The 21,468-nt window shown below is 39.9% G+C and overlaps 1 protein-coding gene across 1 annotated transcript in view; it reads right to left on the bottom strand.

Annotated features, from left to right (window-relative positions):
- Positions 1–910: 910 nt before the first annotated feature.
- LOC109913640 (serine/threonine-protein kinase 17B-like) overlaps positions 911–21,468 on the bottom strand; it is a 28,610-nt gene continuing 8,052 nt past the window's right edge. Inside the window, exons 4-7 of the mRNA XM_020513181.2 lie at positions 18,914–19,040; positions 16,005–16,053; positions 8,907–9,086; positions 911–2,740 (exon numbers count right to left, since the gene is read on the bottom strand). Coding sequence (XP_020368770.1) covers positions 2,473–2,740; positions 8,907–9,086; positions 16,005–16,053; positions 18,914–19,040 — 624 coding nt within the window. The 3' untranslated portion in view covers positions 911–2,472. The remainder of the gene's footprint in view (positions 2,741–8,906; positions 9,087–16,004; positions 16,054–18,913; positions 19,041–21,468) is intronic.

Genomic DNA, 21,468 nt, shown 5'->3' with positions numbered 1-21,468 from the left:
ATACCATTTTTGCCTTCTTTACCGCCTGCTGCACCTGCATCCATACCTTCAGCGACTGGTGCACAAGGACACCCAGGTCCTGCTTTGGTGAGACCACCCCCTAGAATAATAGGTGCAACATTTGTCTCCTTATCCAAGAAACGATGCAATTGCTAGAGAGATTGCAGAGTAAGTTTACCTGGCTGATTCCTGGGATGGCAGGTTTATTGTATGAAGAGATTGTGTCAACTGGGCACATATTCACTGGAGATTAAAAGAATGAGAGCAAATCTCATTGAAACATTTAGAATTTTGAGAAGAAGTTATCTTTCTCAGACATGTGGGTCCAGAACAAGGGATCACAATCTCAGGGTACACAGGAGGCCATTTTGGACAGAAGATTTGGATTTCTCCACTCCCGGAGATGAACCTGTGGAATTCTCTACTGCAGAAGGCTGTGGAGGCAGTGTCACTGAATGGTGAAAAGAATCCAGAAAAATCTGTGTATACCATAAGCTGACAGCCTGTCAATACTAGCCCTCCCCCACAAACCATTTCCCTCCACCCTGGCAGATATGACCTTGCACAACTTTTAAATTTGACTTCCTGGTCTCCCTTAACCAATTTAGTTGGAATAATACAACCTATTCCCTTTATCTTATTGATAAAATTATCTCAAAAGCTACATACTAAAGTGCAGAGTCTTTTATCCTGTCTTATTAACCAAGGTACTCCAAACTGTGAAATCAATCTAATTTGCAGATCTCAGTTTTGTTTACTGTGTGCTGATCAAAACACCAGGATTCTAAGTGAAGCTTGACCAGACTTATACAAGGACAAAACAATATATTTTACCTTAAACGCAATGTTTTGTTTTAAAAAGGCTTAAAGCAAAGAGACAAAGGCAGACAGCACTTAACCCTGGAAATAGTTTTAAAATGAAAGTTTGCCCAATAATTAAAGTTTATTCGCATATAAACATTTGCTTCAAATTACAAAGACCTCAGTTTGAGCTTGAATGAAACAAACTGAATGTTTCCTGAGAACTTCAAAGTTATAATTTACAAAATGTCAAAAAATAAATATTTCCAAATATGGAAAGCTATATTTCAGATTTAATTTTGAAATTACAAAACATTAATGTGAATGTTTCAAAATTAGATAAGTTACCTTAGTTTAAAATTTTCACAAATATCATCTTCATTGAGTTAAAGTTAACATGGCTTCAATAATAGCTATGACCCAGGGCCTGCTACATTTAAAACTTAGATTCAGACTTCCTGCATGATTATGTTTGACTAGATATCTAAAAGCATAAAATATTTTATTCTCCATGAAGCTGAAATATTTCTTTAGATAGATGCAGGCAACATATTCCCACTTCCACATCAAAGACCAAAAACAATTGCCTTACTGTTCTAAAGTAAGGCAACTGATATGTATACAATAGAAAAAGTGCATAATAATTACTCCAAATTCAACAGCTCCACCAGTTTCTTCAAATATAATTCACAAATAATCAGGAAATGAGTTAAATCCCTAATGAATTTCAAGATTTCCTTTTGAAATTTGACAATTAGCTCATTTGCATCAAAAAAAGCTAGGGTTTTCCATCTTTGTTTTGGCAGCCCGTAAATTGTTTTGCTATTGACTAATATAATACAAAGCCATAAAGATGGTCACAGTAGGAATAAACCCTAGCATGATACATGGAAGCAGTTATGAATTTGTAGCGGTTTGTTCAGAGTTTATTTCTTTTGAGATTTGTACACATCTATGCTAAAAACTGAAAAAACCCACATCTGTGCCAAACTAATAATCAATAAATGCTGGTACAATAGTTAAAAAGGGTGTAAGTTTTTTTTTTAAAAAGCAAGTTTCATTATAGGGAATCTTTGTATTATATGCAAAATTTGATTGCTTGGAAGAACATTTATCAACCTGTAATTACAATTGCAACATAGCATTCAAGCAAGTTTGAACAACCTGCATATATAATGAACCATCCAGGTGTTCAGATAGTTACATTCAAAATTAACCTTTGGAGCTGTTGCAATGTGAATAATCTTGAATAGCTATTATATAAAAATTGTGGACTATAATTACTGATCCTAGTTACTAGTCTCCAGTATATGCTAGCTGCCTAAAAAAGGAGATCGATACCTGGGTACAATCAATCAGAACTATTAGAAATGAAATGAATCAAGTCGATGTTTCATTTTGCTCATTATCTTAAAACGAGCCATAATTCTAAACATTTAAGAGTATTTCTTATTGAGATAAGTGCAAAAAAATGTTGATGTGCTTTCATGCAACTTTTTAAAAAAAGTTTGCAAGTGCTAACACATCAGCGCTCCACTGAGTCACGGCTTATGTTTACCAAGAAAACATTTATGCACTTGAGTCACATACTTTTAAAAAGTGATTGAGCGTTATATAAAAAGGGGAAGATTTCCCAAAGTGCTGTTCTCTTGCAACTAACATACTCCAATTTTAAAACACCCATTCCCCTGTGACCTCATGACAACTTCTGTACGAATCATCATATCGGAATCGTTTGGGTTCAATAGCCGATTCTTCAGGGCCATTATCCAAAGGTCTGCAGACGCCAAATGTGAGAGCTCGTGTGGCGTTTTCCTCTAAAGGCTTAATGTACTCTTCAGACTGTGGAACACACATGATTTCAGGTACAGGATTACCCATCAGTTTTTCTGTTTGCAGCCATGGATGAAAAAGACATGCTTCTGCATTTATTCGGTCCCTTCAAAGTAAAGAGAATAGTTATAACTTGTCAAATAACTTTAAGACAAAGGATAGACAAATTAGAAGTGAAAATAGTTGCTTCGTCACATTAAAACAAAATTAAATTAATTGAAAACAAAATAAAATGAAATCTGCCACAGTGATTTAAAAAGTTCAAGACCTGTTATGGTAGTTTAAGAAGCCTCTTAATTGGTTCAACCATGCAAACAAAGCATTATGAGTAAACTATATAGCATTTCATCAAGTCAATCTTTGTATTACTTTTTAAATATAATAATCAAATTCAAGACTGATCTGCACAAGGCTACAGAACAGCATTTCTTCCTTTTTTCAAATTGAAGCATCTGCTAAAGATCACAGAATTAGGGTCAACAGAAAACAGTACAGAAGATTTCATTACATATTTTTACATTGGTGAAAACAGGGACACAATCCTATCAGTTTCACTTCCTGTTATACAAGTGACATTGAGCCAGAACCATTGATTTTTCTTTATGGATTAATACTGAAGAGTCAGTCAAAAGAAACAAAAAACAAACAAACATTCTAAGCCTACATGGATTGGCTAGTAGGAAAAAAATGTGGATGATACCTTAGAAAGCAAGAAATCTAGTTTCCCTTTGGATCCTCTATATTTTGTAGGAAGCTAGTCTCAGTAATGGTGATCATGGTACTATCAATTGCTGTAAAAACAGTGTTCACTGATCTCAGTTTGGGAAGGAAATCTGCCATCCCTCTGGTGTGAGCTACTCGTGAGTCCAGATCCGCATCAATGTGCTTGACCCATAACTGCTCTGATGAGCATTTAGGGATGGGTAGCAAATGCTATTATTGTCAGTGACACAAACATCTCACACAAATAATGCAGATTTGGCAATTTGGAAGTATTAACTTAAGTGACAACTCCAAATTAACATTTAGGAATAATATGGCAATTCTTTTGGGGAAAGCTACAGTGCAAATGCTCAGCGAATCTTCTGAAGATGATCAGCTCAAGGAGACAAAGTTGACTCATTTACAAATCCTTTAATAAATCAAATTTTTAAAAATTGCGAAATGACAACAGAATTCATCTGTTTAGAAGTGTTCCATCAACAGATACTTAAATTTTGATGAATAGGTTATATGCTGACCTTTTATGCAGAAAGGGAAAAGCTGCACAACCATCTAATAATTATAATCTACATTCTCACTTTAATTCATGCAGGAATCAGGCAAAGTGAAGCAGAAATTGCTTATGAATAGAATCATGAAACCACTAAGTTTTAAAGGTCTGATAACTCCTACTACATCCTAGAACTCCTCATTCCAATTCTTAAAGGCCCAAAGCGCTACACTCTCTGCAACCTCCCATCATCTTCACAATACATGCACACTAGAAGACCTCAACAACAGATCTAAAGTCCTATTCCCTTCTTCTCAGTTTACCTGATCCCATTAACCTTTTGCCATTGGGACCTTTTCCTTCCAGTACCTCTCAGCAATGGACATTCTTCCAGCAGTCCTCATCACAAGATGCCACACAGTGATATTATATTTCAGGATCTCCATTCTCCAACTGATGAACCCTGTAACCTCTTACCAATGCTCATAACCAGAAGTTCTTTGACACTTCACAAGATGTGGCAGATACCAGGCATTAGCAATGCTCATAACCTACAGTGCTCACCCTCAAGTGCTCCCTGACCCCAACACTTCTTCGCCTTGACAAATCCTTACTTTTTCAGTGATACCACTGTTCAGTACTCCCACTGCAGTTCAGAGGTAACATAGGATCATTTCAAATCTATTCATTTAGGGGCATAATGTAATGTCGTCAGAAATATCACAGCCCTTCAAGATCCTGGGGCCTTGCCTGGTGTTGCCATGTCCCAGGAAGCTCAATTCAATTAAAATTTTCACGCAAGTTTCCAGTACTCCTGGGTTTTAATTCTTGTCCATTACAGCATAAAGGAAAATTCCTTTTACGAACCCTATTTCTCTCTTTTCTTGGAACATTGTAAATATTTATCCTGTAAACACTAAAGTACTGTAAGGCTAAACTCTTCTGTTTTGCCTTGGTTACTGCAGTCAAGGTATTACTTTTGTATTCTAAAATGCTTGCATCAGCTTACATTTAAGTTTCAGAGTTCAGAAGTAGCCAACACAAAACTAAATATTTTCCCTATTATATTCCAAATCTTACAAGATGTTATGCACTACTCCAACCTAAGACCCAAATATGAATTCTGCTAAATGACGTGGACAAGACAGTTGTAACATTAATTAAGTGGTCTGCAGTGTTAATAATACAATTAACCATTCACAAATGGAGTACGTTTCCAATGCTAGTCACTGATCAAAGCACTATTGAATATTTGATAAGTTGATAGCCAATCTTTCCTCCCCCACACCAGAATAAGTTGCTGAGTTTAAAAAAAAAAACACTTATGGATTGGTCATTTCTATTTCATCACGAAAACAAATCGTAGCCATGCAATAAACACAGTATGACTATTTAGATTAGGATCAGTGTCACAGTTTTATGACCCAGTACATGCTGTGTTCAGGAATTTGCACTGTCACTTCAATTTCTAACTCATGTTTTCCTTAGGGCACTGATAAGATATTGATGAAGTGATTCATCTCAACTCATTACTTTCAACAAACATTTACAAATCATGATGTCCACCATGCTTAACTTCCTGTGAAAGCTGAACAATTGAAGGACCCGAGGTTCACTCAAACTCTAAGTTAACAATATTGAACCCTGATCCATTTCATTCGCTTAGTTATGTTGTCCTGATTGCAAATAGACTAAATTTGATTGTCCAGACTCTCTGCATTTAAAACCAAGGTCTTGACTCAGTTATCTGGTCAGGAATTATAACCCTACACTCAGAACATTTTCACTTTTGCTGAAGAGCAGCAATCTACTATATCATCATGAGGTTCTCAAACTACTCGGATCTATGAATCAGCATAAAACATACTTACGATCCACAAAAGATCAACAGTCAGGATTCCTTTGGCAAATATAAAGTACTCAAAATTTGGAATCATAAAAATAGAAGTTGAAGTTGTCAGAAGTATGGAGACATCCTGAATATGTTAGGACTATATTCACTGGAGTTTAGAAGAACAAGGGGATCTTGAAGAAACCTATAAAGGTCTAACAGGACTAGACAGTAAATGCAGGAAAGATGTTCCCAATGACTGGGGAGTCCACAACTGGGGTAACAGTTTAAGTATATGGGGGATATCACATAGGACAGAGATGTGAGCCTGTGAAACTTACATTAAAGATGGCAGTTGAGGCCAAAACATTGAACGTTTGCAAGAAAGTGTCAGGTACAGTTCGTAGGGAGGATATGAGGACAAAACACAAGGTATAGAGTTGGATGATCAGTAATGATCATATCGAATGGCGAAGCAAGCGCGAAGGCCTGATTGGCCTACGCTGTTCCTATTTAGCGTTTCTATAATCAACAGGTCTCATATTTGAACCACTGTCCCACTTATTTGCCATTTTGCACCATTGCTTCTGCAACAGATATTTTACATGAATAATTCATTTCAAAATCAATTTACTGAGCTGCAATCCTGAAAACTACCATGTTGACTTAAAATGCCATTCATAACAACTGGCAAAACATTAGGAAAAGCAAAAGGACCATGCATTGATGGAATATCACAGCTGTTAAGTCTCCAGAGAAGTTGGAGTTCCTTCCAAATACAAACAGCCATTTATCAAATTTCATAATAAAATAGGCTGTAAGGAAAAGTCAAGGAACTACAGACTGGTGAGCTTTACATCAGTGTTGGGTAAGTTGTTGGAGGGGATTTGGAGGGACACGATTTACATGTATTTGGACAGGCAAGGACTGATTAAGGATAGTCAGCATGGCTTTGTGCATGGGAAATTGTGTCTCATCAACTGGTTTGAATTTCTTTTTGAAGAGGTAACAAAGAGAATGATGAAGCCAGAGCAGAAGATATTGTCTACATGGACTTCAGCAAAGCATTTGACAAGGTTCACAGGTAGACTGGTTAGTAAGGTTAGATCATGTGGGAATCGAGGAGGAGCTAGTCAATTGGATACAAAGTTGGCTCGAAGGTAGGAGACAGAGGGGGTGGTGGTGGAAGTTTACCTTTCGGACTGGAGCCTGTGACCAGCATTGTGCCACAAGAATTGGTGCTGCGTCCACTGCTTCTGTCATTTATACAAGTTACTTGGATGTGAATACAGGAGGTATGGTTTGTAAGTTTGTGGACAACACCAACATAGGTGATGTTGTGGGCAGTGAAGAAGATTACCTCAGAGTACAACAGAATCATGATCAGATGAGCCAATTGGCCAAGGAGTGGTAGATGGAGGTTAATTTAAACAAATGAGGTGATATATTTTGGTAAATCAAACCAGGGCAGGACTTACACACTTAATAGTAAGGCCCTGGGAAGTGTTGCTGAACAAAAAGACGTAGGGGTGCTGGTGCATAATTCATTGAAAGTGGAGTTGCAGGTGGACAGGGTTTAAAGGCAGTGTTTGGTACTCTTGCCTTCATCAGTCAAAGCATTGAGTATAGGAGCTGGGATGTCACATTGAAGCTGTACAGAACACTGCTAAGATAACAAGGTGTAGAGCTGGATGAACACAGCAGGCCAAGCAGCATCAGGAGGAGCAGGAAGGCTGACGTTTCGGGCCTAGACTCTTCTTCAGAAATGGGGGAGGGGAAGGGGGTTCTGAAATAAATAGGGAGAGAAGGGGAGGTGGATAGAAGATGGATAGAGAAGACAGGTGGAGAGGAGACAGACAGGTCAAAGAGGCGGGGATGCAGCCAGTAAGGGTGAGTGTAGGTGGGGAGGTAGGGAGGAGATAGGTCAGTCCAGGGAGCGGGATGAGGTTAGTAGGTAGGAAATGGGGATAGGTGGGAGGAAGGACAGGTTAGGGAGGCAAGGACGAGCTGGGCTGGTTTTGGGATGCGGTAGGGGGAGGGGAGATTTTGAAGCCTGTGGTCCACATTGAAGTCCACACCCCTGACCGCATCCCAAAACCAGCCCAGCTCATCCCCGCCTCCCTAACCTGTCCTTCCTCCCACCTATCCCCTCTCCCATCATCCCACCCCCTTGACCTGTCCGTCCTCCCTGGACTAACCTATCTCCTCCCTACCTACACTCACCTTTACTGGCTCCATCCCCGCCTCTTTGACCTGTCTGTCTCCTCTCCACCTATCTTCTCTATCCATCCTCTATCCACCTCCCCTTCTCTCCCTATTTATTTCAGAACCCCCTTCCCCTCCCCTATTTCTGAAGGGTCTAGGCCCGAAAACGTCAGCCTTCCTGCTCCTTCTGATGCTGCTTGGCCTGCTGTGTTCATCCAGCTCTACACCTGGTTATCTCATTCTCCAGCATCTGCAGTTCCTACTATCTCAGGACACTGCTAAGGCCACTTTTCAAATACCATATACAATTCTGGTTGCCCTTCTGTAAGGCCATCATTGCCAAATTGGAGAGGGTGCAGAAGAGATTTACAAAGGACATTGCCTGGACTGAAGAGTTTGAGTTAAAGGGAGAGGCTGAACAGGTGGGACTTTTCTCCCTGGAGTGTCAGAGGCTAAGGGGTGCCACAGAGGTTTACACAATCATGAGGGACATGGATACGGTGAATAGCCAAGATGATTTTCTTAGGGTGGTGGAGTCCAAAACAAGAGGGCATAGGTTTAAGGAGAGAGGGGAAAGATTTAAAAGGGACCTAAGGGGCAACTTCTTCACGCAGAGGGTGATGAGTGTATGGAATGAGCTGCCAAAGGAATTGGTGGAAGCAGGTACAATTGCAACATTTGAGGGGCATCTGGATGGGTGTATGAACAGGAAGGGTTGAAAGATATGAGCCAAATGCTGGCAAATGGGACTGGGTCAGAATGCACGAGATGGACCAAAGGGTCTGTTTCCAAGCCATATGACTAGGACTCCATAATCCTCCACATTTTTCTTTAAGCTTCATTTCATTAAGGTTAGTTTTTAAACTGGGGCAAGTCAAACTGTAGTTGTGCTTTGATAAGTTACAAAACATGGAAGCTATCAAAATATGCTACAAACTTGAAAACATTGAATTTACTGCAGGATCTGTGCACCAGTTTAAAATGTTTTATGGGTACATGACATTTTCCCAAATGTGTACTCACTCAGGCTTTTTGACTAGAAGCTGCTGAATAAATTTAACAGCAGTTTGAGAGACACCTTCAAACGTTTCCTCTGAATAGTCAACATTAACTTGCGAGATATTGAGAAAAGTCTCTTGCTTATCTTCACCCTGAAATGGAGACTTTCCTGTCAGCAGCATGTACACCAATACTCCAATGCTCCTGTGGATAAGATGAAAAAACTGTAAAGCAGAATCTATAAATGTTTGCCAATTTTATGCAAAGTATCCCCATTACATGCATTATATAATGACAACATTTGAGATAGCATGGTGAATAGTGGTTGATAAGGATTACTCTAAAATTTGAGAGATGTGCAATTATGAAAACATGAAGGTAACAAGACTATATTCTGTTCAAATAGCCCCAGGTGGAAACAGTTAAAAACAACAATGTGCCAGCCCCTACGTTAAAATCAATCAATCTGTTTTGTTATGCCAGATGTCACAAGAACAGATCTTAAGGTAGAAATTGTGAAGTTGATCAGTATTGAGCGCTTCAAAAGACAATTTCAAACCAGTTACACAAATACATTTGTATGGTCTGCAACACATGCTTTTTAACATATTCTAAAGTGGGACAGTCAGCTGAGATGAATAGATTTGCAGCTTCGCCCAGTAACTGCAGGTTTACTATTAATCCGAACATTCGAGTAACAAATCAACAGCTCCTCAGAAACATTGGGAGATCATCACAGTTGAGAAAATTGAACTTAGTGAGAATACTCATTTTGGAAAGGTTGCAATTGTTTTACAAGAACCAATAGAGGAAATGCTGGTCTGTATTATTGAAAGAACAAATGTGAATATCCAAGCATATTCATGACTGGTGAGCTATCAAGGTGCCACAAAACTGAAGCAGAAGAATGGAGGAGAAAGTGGAGGTGCTCTTCACCCACAGGAGATCCATAAGGTTAATAACTCAAATAGCCTCTTGCGACAAAAGTTCACGGGATATTATAATTTGGGAACCTAGATTCTAAAGTAGAAGTAAACAGCCTTTTAGCTTTCAGTGCTGTGAAGATTTTTATTAAAAAGGGTCAGAAATTCAGTTGAAACAGTGAACTAAATACAGTATTTCCAATAAATCATATGACAAACTAACTTGATTGAGTCTGTTTTCAAGTGACAAAGATGATTGAAGACAAAGTAATAGACATTGTCTATATGGACTTCAGCAAGGAGTTTGACAAGGTTTTAACTTTCTTTGATTTGATTTGCCGTCACGTGTACCAAGGTACAGTGAAAAATGTCATCTTACATGCTTTACAGGCAGATTGTACTACGAGTGCATTAGGGTAGCAGGGCAGAGTGCAGGATACAATGTTACAGCTGGCGAGAGCGCGTGCGAGAGAGCAACATTAACATTAAAGAGGTCCATTCAAACACCTGATAACAGTGGAGAAGCTGTTCTTGAATCTGTTTGTACATGTATATGAACTTTTATATCATTAATTCACTGTTCCAACTGAATTCCTGACTGGCAGAAGAGGGTGGAAAGACAGTATAATTGGGGTGGGAGGGGTCTTTAATTATGTTGATTGCTTTCCCGATGCAGCGGGAAATATGGATGAGGTCAACAGATGGGTGCTGGTTTGCATGATGACCGAGCCTTGTTCACAACTCCAGTTTCTTTCCGTTTTGGGAACAACAGTTCCTTTACCCTGCTGTGATGCATCCAGATACATTGCAGAAAGCATCCTACAAATTAAAAAATGTAACAGACTTTATGGACATGCCAAATTTCCTTAGCTTCCTGAGGAAGTAGAGGCATTGCTGTGCTTTCTTGACTGTAGAATCAACGTGGTGAACCAAGACAGATTTGTTGGTGATCGTCACTCCCAGGAACTTGCTGCTGGCCACAGTAGTGTGTCTCTCAGGAGTATAGTAGGTGAGTGAGTATGTAGCCTTGCAGGGCACCAATGTTGAGGATTATCGTGGAGGAGGTGTTGTCATTTATCCTTAATGACTGCAGTCTGTTGGTCAGGAAGTTCAGAAAGTTCAGAATCCAATTACAATGTCAACACATACCAAGGTCCTGGAGCTTGAAGAGGAGTTTGTTTGGAATTATGGTGTTAAGGCAAAACTGTAGTCAATAGGTAGAGCCTGACGTAGGTATCCTTGTTGTCCAGATCTTTCAGGGATGAGTGTCGGGTCAAGGAGAACGTTTCTGCCATGGACTTGTTACATCTTGTTCTAAAGTGGGACAGTCAGCTGAGATGAATAGATTTGCAGGTGGAACTGCAAAGCAACCTGGGAGGTTGGAGTTGATGTGAGCCGTGACCACATGGCTCGAAGCACTTCACAATTATGGATGTCAGAACAACTGATGGCAATCATTGATCACGCTACAAGATTCTTCCTTACACTGGGATGTTGGTGGTCTTCTCGAAGCAGGTGGGGACTTCAGATCGTAGAAAGGAGGTTGAAGATGACTGCAAATACTCGTGCCAGCTGGTCTGCACAGGATCTAAATGCATGGCTGGGTACTCTATCTGGGTTGGTCACTTTCCATGGGTTCACTCTTAAGAACACTGATCTAACATCTGTTAGAGTGACCAATGGTACAGGTGCATCCGAGACTGATGGGACAAGTGATATTGTTTCACTGCTGCTCTATTCAAAGCGAGTGTAGAATGCACTGAGCTCATCAGGTAGGGATGCACTACTGCTTGGGATTCTGTTCAATTTCACTTTGTAACCCATAATGTCACGTAAGCCTTACCACACACAACAGGTATCCACGTGGTTAGTCTAGGTTTCAAGCTTAGTTGGGTATTGCCTCAATTGGCTTGAAGGTAGGAGACAGAAGAGGGTGGTGGAGGGTTGCTTTTCGAACTGAAGACCTTGACTAGCGGTGTTGGTCCACTGTTGTTCGTCATTTACACAAGTGATTTGGATGCGAATATAGGAGGTATGATAAGCAAGTTTGCAGATGACACCAAAATTGGTGGTGTGACCAACCAGGTTATCTCAGAGCACAGTAGGACCTCGATCAGATAAATTTCGATAAATTTGAAGTGTTGCATGGTCTTAAGGCAAATCAGGGAAGGACTTATACATGTAATGTTGATGTCCTGGGGAGTGTTGACGAAAAGATATCTCAGGGTGTAGGTGCATAGTTCCTTGAAAGTGGAGTTGCAGGTAGACTGGGTGGTGAAGGCATTTGACACACTGTCCTTTAATCGATCAATTGAGTATAGGAGTTGGAATGTCATGTTGCAGTTGTACAGGATGGTGAAGCCACTTTTAGAATACGACATTCAATTCTGGTGTCCTTGCTATTGAAAGGATGTTGTTAAACTTGAAAAGGTTCAGAAAAGATTTACAAGGATGTTGCCAGGATTGGAGAATTTGAGTTATAGGGTCAGGCTGAATAGGCTTGGGCTATTTTCCCTGGAGCATCGGAGGCTGAGGGGGGGACCATATAGAGGTTTAAAATCACGAGGGACATGGATAGGGTGAATAGCCAAGGTCTTTGTCCCAGGGTTGGGGAGTCCAAAGCTAGACAGCATAGGTTTATGGAGAGAGGGGGAAAGATTTAAGTGACCTGAGGGGGCAATGTTTTCACACTGGATGACGCATGTATGGAATGAGCTGCCAGAGGAAGTGATGGAGGTGGGTACAATTATATTATTTAAAAGGCATCTGGATGAGTACATGAATAGGAAGGGTTTAGAGACATATGGGCCAAATGCTGAAAAATGGGACTAGATCAGTTTAGGATATCTGGCTGACTTGGACAAATTGGACCAATATCTGCTGCAGTGCTGTATAATTGGAGAACTCTAACGACTCTAAAATGATTCAAGCTACCTGATGAGTTAGTTACTTAAAATGTTTACCAGGTTGAATGTTTTATGACCTACAAAATGGTAGCTTAGGAGCCAGAAGCAGGTTGCTGTTCTGAAAGCGAGTTCATCCATAGCAACAAAGAGTTAAGTTGTGGCAGTCTCCATAATTAGAGCTGGAAAAAATACTTAAGCTGTTTTGGCAGCCCTTATGTTTTATTCTTAGACTTCAGTGAGAAAAGCTGAGTTATCCTGGATGGCATGTCTTAGGAGAGATAGAAGACAAAATCACATCTGATAAATGCACAAGTTCCTGAAAGGAAATGCTTGCAATATCAATTAAATAAATTAAAGTGGAGGTAGGAGCGTGACTTCACTGGGTTTGAGTGTCTATAAGAAAAATTGCCGGGGAAAGGGGCTAAATCGCTCTTTTTGCTCTTCATAATGAGATCTTTCCAAACTGTCTTTCATATATGGCTTCGATTCATTTTCTACACGTAATAAACTGATGCTCTTTTATTCAAAAATAGATATGTTTAGTAACTAATCAACACTAAGGAAATTGTAAAAGGAAAAGAATATTTGAAATCATTAGGTTCTGGAAGAGTCCCAAAAGGTTCGAAAAACTGCCACTGTGACAATTATTTAAAAAGGGAGTCCAAAAAGGCAATTATAGGCCAGGTAGCTTAATGTATTTCATTTGGAAAATGATAGCGTCTATTATAAAGGATATAATAGCAGAGCATTTAGAAATACACGATGATCAAGCAGAATCAGCATCACTTCATGAAGGAGAAATCATGCCTAACAAATTTACCTAAATTCTGAGATGACAAGCAGGATAGTTAAAAGGGGAAGTAGTGGATGTAATACATTTGGATTTTCAGAAGATATGACACCACTAAGCTACTAAAGATTAGAGCCCATGGTATTGGAAGTAGTATATTAGCATGGAGAAAGATTTGGCTAACTAGTAGACATAATACAATCAGGAGAAAAAGGGCATCTTCAGGATAGCAACTTGTAACTAGTAGAAGGCCACAGGGATCAGTGCTAGGGCTAAAATTAATTATTTCCAATATAAAATGACTCGATAATGAAAGTTAATGTACTATAGCCAACTTTGTAGATGACAGATAGGCGAGAAGGCAAGTGGTGAGGTTGAAACAGAGTCCAGAGAGGAATATATAGACAGATTAAGCAAATGGGCAAAAAACTTGGCAGATGGAATATAATGTGGGAAAAGATGAGGTCATGCATTTTGGCAGCATGAATACAGGAACTGTACATTATTTTAAACATGGAGAAAGACTGCAAGAAGCTTCAGAACAAAGGGATTTGGAAGTCCTCCACTAATCAGGAAAAGCTAGCAAAGTTTAACAAGTAATTGGGAAGCCAAAGGAATATTGGCCTTTATTTCAAAAGGGAACAAAGTATAAAAGTTGGGAGGATTTGCAAAAACTATACAAGGCAAAAACTTGTGCCCCTTGTTTAAAGGGATACTGGCACTGGACACAATCCAAAGAAGGCTCACGAGGCTGATACCAGGTATGTAAAAGGGACTATCTTATGAGGAGAGATTGCATACGTTGGGCACGTACTTGTTAGAATTTGGAAGAATGAAATGAGACCTTACTGAAACATACAAGATTCTTACAGGACTCGACAGTGCAGATGCAGAAAGATTGATCCTAGACTCTCCAATGGGAAACAGAGGACAAGTCTCAGAATAAAAGCTCGCACATTTAAGGCCGAGATGAAGGGGAATTTCTACTGAGGGTAATTAATCTGAAATTCTTTACTGCAGAGGGCTGACAACGCTATTAAGTATATTCAAGGCAGAGATCAACAAATTTTTAAATCAGTAAGGGAATCTAGGGTTAGAGAAAAAGCAGGAAAGCGGATTTCATGGTGATTAGAGCTGCCATGAGCTCACTGAATTGTACAGCAGACTTGATGGGATGAAGAGCCTACTTCTGCTTCTATGTCTTATAGTCATATTATGATCATTACTACCTGATAATGGTTAATTAGCACTGATTATGTTTACAGCATTCACAAAAATCTGCTGCCACCTCCTCAGAGACCATTGAGGGTCAGAGTGCAGCAAGACTTGGGCAACATTCCTAGGACTCAATTGGCAAGTAAGATTTGCACCACATGGTGAGCAATGACCATCTTCTACAACAGCCAATCCAATCATAGCTGCTTGACATTCAATAACATTACCATCACTGAACAGAAACTGAACTGGATTAGCCACATAAATACTGTGGCAACAAGAGCAAGTCAGAGATTGGGAATTCTGCAGCAACTTGCATCCTGAGTCTTCAGTCTGTCCACCATTTAAGGCACAAGTGAGGAGCATAATAGCATGCTATATACTTGCCTGAATGAGTGCAGTGCTAATTATACTTAAGATGCCCAACATCATCCAAGGCAAAGCAGACCATTTGATTGGCAGTTCATCCACCTCCTTCACCATTCACTTCCTCCATCAGTGTAGCAGTACATGCCTTCTACACTGCAACAACTTACCAAGTGTCCTTAGACAGCACCTTCCAACCCACAACCTAGAAAACGAAGGACACCACCTTCAAAATACCCTGAAAGCCCCCTATCATCTGATTAGATTGTTGTTCCCTAATGGACACTGCATCAAAATCCTGGAACTCCTTCCAAATAGTTTTGAGTCTAACTATATGATAGACAGCAACAATTCAAAGCAGTTAAACCTTAACTTTCTCCAGGATTTAGTTGATAGTCTAGCTGAAGGCATCCATATCCCACGAATGAACAAGTGAATAAAAAAAAAAGAGAATTAAGTTAGCTAACAGTGCAGAAGATCACAAATAGTTCCAATGGACTGGACGATGATGGTGAGCTGCCTTTTTGAACTGACCAGTTCATGTGCTCTAGGTAGATCCATAGTGCTTTTAGAGGGGTGATTCCAGGACCTCAAACAAATGACACTGAAGTAATGACAATATATTTCCAAGTTAAGATTGGGTGTGGCTTGGAGGGGAGCTTGCAAGTGGTGATGTTCCTGTCTAAGGAGCCTTGGTAAAGTGCTGCAGTGCTTCCTTGGAGATGGTACACACTGCTACTATTGACAAAGATAACCAATATCAGGTGAATTTGCACTGGAGTGTGACTATGTGGAGCCTGCAGTATACATTTCTTGCCATGCACTGGCCTGAAGTTACACCCACCACAAAATTTTGCTCGCTTTGTTGAAACCACTCTGGAGGTATGAATGACACTACTATTGCCATACAATTTTAACGTACCACATGTCTGTTTCTGGGGAAATTGGATCATAGTTCAAGATTTCAGGAGCTGCAAAAGAAAGAAAAACCACATAAAAGTTGAAATATTCTTAAGAATAAAACTTTTATGAAGTGCAAATTATCTTTAATTTACATCCTAAAAATGCTTCAATGAGAAAAAAGTAGGTAAAAAAGGAAAATCTGTGGCTGCAGTACATTTGGTTTTCCAAAAGGCATTCAGTAAGGTGCTACATAGAAAGATTCTGAGGCGTCATGGTTGGGATTATACATTCACACGGACAGAATTGTTCGTGGATGGAAAGCAGAGTAAGAATAAACTGGATGCTTTAAAGTTGGTAGGTTATGAACAGTGGGGCTCCACAAGGATCAGTGAGGGCCTCAGCTATTTACTGTCAAAACTAATTTAGACCAAGTTTAGTGATAACACAAAAGGTAAATTGGACAGCACGCATAGGGGACAGATGTGGAAGAATACACAATAGATAAATAAATGCGCAATGAAGTGGTAGATGGAGCATATAGAAAAATCGAGAGAATTCCCATTGTTAAGTAGAGAACAAAATATTAATTAAATGACAACTAAATGAACATGATCAGAGAGATTATAGTGCCTTCATACAATAAAATGACAATAGCTACAGCAAGCAACTAGGAAGGCAAACAGTATGGTCGATGGTCTTTATTATGAAAGGAGCTGGAGTATTAAAATAGTATTCTGGTTTGTTACCTTTCTAAAAAACGGGAACAATTTATCTTGATCTAATCTTTCTAGACCCCTCATGATTTCGAGTATGTCAACTAACAAATTTCTTCTCTACTGAGAAACTCTAGCTTATTGAATCTTCAAAACTGAATGTCATCTCTAGAGCTATTCTTGTAGTTTATTTTCCCCCCTGCATCCTGTCTGAAGCTTTCATATTCTAAGTTTGGTGCAAGGATTGGACACGGCGCCAGTGTAGGGAAAAACAGTGTTCTTTAAAATGTGTTCATAGTTTCCTTTTTTTTCTATTTTGTGGCTGTTTATAAAATCCGAGATCCAGTATGCCTACTTACCTACTTTACATAAGAACATAAGAACTAGGAGCTGGAGTAGGCCATCTGGCCCCTCGAGCCTGCACTGCCATTTAATAAGATCATGGCTGATCTTTTTGAGACTCAGCTCCACTTACCCACCCACTCACCATAACCCTTAATTCCGTTACTGTTCAAAAATTTATCTAGCCTTGCCTTAAAAACATTCAGCGAGGTAGCTTCAACCGCTTCACTGGGCAGGGAATTCCACAGATTCACAACCCTTTGGGTGAAGAAGTTCCTCTTGACCTCAGTCCTACATCTGCTTCCCTTTATTTTGAGGTGATGCCCTCTAGTCCTAGTTTCACCTGCTAGCGGAAACAACTTCCCTGCCTCCACCTTATCCATTCCCTTCATAATCTTACATGTTTCTATAAGATCTCCCCTCATTCTTCTGAATTCCAATGAGTATAATCCCAGTCTACTCAGTCTCTCCTCATAATCCAACCCTCTCAACTCTGGAATCAACCGAGTGAATCTCCTCTGCACCCTCTCCAGTGCCAGTATATCTCTTCTCAAGTAAGGAGACCAAAACTGCACACAGTACTCCAGGTGTGGCCTCACCAGGACCCTATACAGCTGCAGCATAGTCTTCCTGTTTTTAAACTCCATCCCTCTAGCAATGGCAGACAAAATTCCATTTGCCTTTTTAATCACCTGCTGCACCTGCAATCCTACTTTTAGCTATTCATGCACAAGGACACCCAAATCCCTCTGCACAGCAGCGTACTGCAATTTTTTACCATTTAAAACAGTCCATTTTGCTGTTATTACTACCAAAATGGATGACCTCACACTTATCAACATTGAACTCCATCTGCCAGACCTTTGTCCACTCACTTAGACTATCTATATCCCTCGGCAGACTTTCAGTGTCTTCTGCACACTTTGCTCTACCACTCCCCTTAGTGTTATCTGCAAATTTTGACGTACCACACTTAGTCCCCAACTCCAAATCATCTATGTAAATTGTAAACAATTGCGGTCCCAACACTGATCCCTGAGGCACACCACTAGCCACTGACCGCCAACCAGAAAAAAACATCCATTTACCCCTACTCTTTGCTTTCTACTGGTCAACCAATGCTCTATCCATGCCAATACATTACCTGTAATACCGTGCAACTTTCTCTAATTTACCTACTTTCTCAACCTATGCTACCAACCATCTGTGTACATATACTCCCAAGTGTCTCTACTCTCATGTCCTATTTCAAATTACACTGCTTTATATTTTTCTGCCTCAATCTTCCTTCCAAAATGTGTACTTCACACTTAAAATTTATCTGCCACATGGACACCTATTCCATCAGCCTGTCAGTGTCCTCTTAAACTGAAATACAAATTAGGAGTAAGCCATTCTTATCATGAATTTATCACTCACTACTTTGAAATTGTGCCATGCACACTTAAAGAAAGGGAATGGAAGCCAAGCTTTTTAAATAAAGGATCTATTAGGTTCAAAAGCTGATCAGGGATGCCTTTTAAAGGATGGTCATACGGCAGGGGAATGGGTATGCCAGCAAACTATAACAATGAGGAAAGCAACACAAATGCTTAAAACGCTGACCATCACAAGTTCAACCACCATAAAACTACATCTATTTCATTAAATATCAAAGGAGGAAGTCATTCAACGAATAACATCCATGCAGACTTGCTGACAAAAATATTCCAAAAACAAGTACTATCCTGCAAGTTTGGGTTGGATTGGACTATTTAACAGTACAAAATTGGTTGCTTGCACTGTCTTGATGTGTACTTCACTCTTAGCACACAATCAGTATATCTTAAACAAATTCTTTAAGTGTCCTTTTAAAAAGGAAAATGAATCTTACCAATGTACTCAGGTGTTCCAGTGATTTCTCTTAATTCACCAACATTGTCAACTCTCCTGGACAAGCCAAAATCAACAATCTTTATATCACCCAATGGTGATGAGCTGGTTAATAAAATATTCTGTGGCTAAAAGGAAAAAAATAATCACAATAATAGATAATAAGAAAAAAATTAGCAAACAAAATGTAAGCAAAGACAGTAGGAACTGCAGATGCTGGAAAATCTGAGATAACAAGATGTACAGCTGGATGAACACAGCAGGCCAAGCCTCCTATGATGCTGCTTGGCCTGCCATGTTCATCGAGCTCTACAAAATCCGAGCAAAAGTAGTTTTCACATCTTAATTTATTATGGGCCAAATCTTATGATATCATCAACCTAATTTAAAAATATCTAGCCACACTGTGCAAGTTTTTTAAACAATATATTTGTGGAATGTTGGGTAAATTCCCCAAGAATAAATTTACATGAGTCATAGTATCACTAGGCCACATTCAAATGGTGTCAGTAACAAAAGAGTTACATAGCCCATGGCTTGGAAAGTCATTTGTACACAATCTGTAGGAATTGGTTAAGTTTAATACAGAAAAGTAAAGGAACCTGTGCCCTAGGAAAAAAAAGTAGTGAAAAGAACATGGCAGGTTGTTATCCATTTTAAAAAAAGAATCAAAAAAGGTTTAATTTGCTTTAGATGAAATTGGCATAAAACTTAAAATATTTTATGCATGGTTTTTCTAGCTTTTAAATTTTCTCTCCTTTCCAGAATACAGCATTTGGACTGGTCTTCATAAAATAGTGTTTGAACTCATGTTATTTATCTGTTACAGCAATATTGTGCTAAACTTCCAAAATAAAACTTTAAGACAGGTCACTGGACGCAAAATGTTAAACTATGTTTTCTCTCCACAGATGCTACCAGACCTGCTGTGTTTCTCCAGAAAGTTAGTTTTTGTTCCATACAGGTCAGGACAGGTCTTGGGGGGACTGGGAGTGCGTAATAGATGTGGTGGGAGGTGTTCGTGCTCCAAAATTGTTAAACTCAACATTTACAGCCTTCAGGGCTCAAGGTACCTAGGTGAAAGATGACTTTTCTCTCATCAGCAACACCTCACACTATCTTAGAGCTGCCCTGCCCACAAGTTCTACCTCATTCGATCTAACAAGAAAATACTTTCTTTTCCATTCAGGCATTAAGGAATAGAAGATACAACTCAGATACCCATACTCTTCCTCACTTCCCCTTCCCATTCCCTCCGACTCCACTTTGTCATGTTGGAGGGGATTCTGAGAGATAGGATTTACATGCATTTTGAGAGGCAAGGACTGATTAGGGATAGTTAGCACAGCTTTGGGCATGGGAAAGGGAAATCATGTCTCACAAACTTGAGTTTTTTGAGGATGTGATGAAAAAGATAGACAAGGACAGAGCGGTAGACGTTACCGACACAGACTTTATAAAAACCTTGACAAGGTTTCACATGGTAGACTGGTTAGTAAAGTTAGATCACATGGGATTCAGGAAGAGCTTGGCAACTGGATACAACATTAACTTGATGGTACAAGACAGTAGTGGAAGAGGGTGTTTTTCAGACTGTAGGCCTGTAACCAGTGGTGTTCCACAGGGATCAGTCCTGGGTCCATTGTTGTGTGTCATTTATATAATGAATTGGGAGGAGAATTTAGGAGGCATGGTTATTAAGTTTGCAGAGGACACCAAAATTGGTGGTGTAGTAGACAGTGAAAAGGTTATCTAAGAGCTCAACAGGACCTTGATTAATTGGGCTAATTGGCTGATGAGTGGTAAATGGAGTTTTATTTGGATAAATGAGAGGTATTGCATTTTGGTAAAATGAGCAAGGGCAGGACTTATACAGTTACTGATAGGGCCCTGGGTAGTTTTGTCGAACAGAGATACCTAGGGGTTCAGGTGTATAGTTCTTTCAAAGTTACATCACAGGTAGACAGGTGTTGCTGTTCTTGTCCAGCATACTGACCTTGACAATGCAGTGGCCGAGTGCGAGCTCTGACACCTTTCTCCACCTGGACCACGATTCTACCATCGAACTTCAGGCCACTGTGTCCACAACTGTCAGCAACCTCATCCCATCTCCCCGACAACCTCAGAGCTCAGAGGTTGTACAGTCCACTTCTCCCCAAAAATCCAGAAACAGGACTGCCCAGCTGGCTCATTGTTTCTGCCTGCTCCTGTCCCAAGGGACTTCTTCCTACTGACTCAGTCTTTTCTCCCCTCGTCCAGTGGCTCCTCACTTACATCCACGAATCTAATGACGCTTTATGTTTCAAAATTCATTTTGCAGGTATGAGCCACCTCCTATTCACCACAGATGCACAATCGCCTTACATGTCCGCCACATCAGGATGTTTTTAGGGCTCTCTGCTTCCTCATGAAAAGGCTGCCTGAACAATCCCCATCCACTACTACCCCTCTCACTCTGGTTAAACTCATCCTCACTTTCTTTGGAGGAAAGATGTAGGCATGGGAATCCATATGTCGGCTAAGCAGCAGAGGAGCAGGAAAGCTGACGTTTCGGGT

The sequence above is a fragment of the Rhincodon typus genome, chromosome 7 (assembly GCF_021869965.1).
Source record: "Rhincodon typus isolate 14 chromosome 7, sRhiTyp1.1, whole genome shotgun sequence".
Classification (NCBI taxonomy): domain Eukaryota; kingdom Metazoa; phylum Chordata; class Chondrichthyes; order Orectolobiformes; family Rhincodontidae; genus Rhincodon; species Rhincodon typus.
The sequence above is the reverse complement of the archived record's forward strand: the minus strand, read 5'-3'. Positions and strand labels throughout refer to the sequence as shown.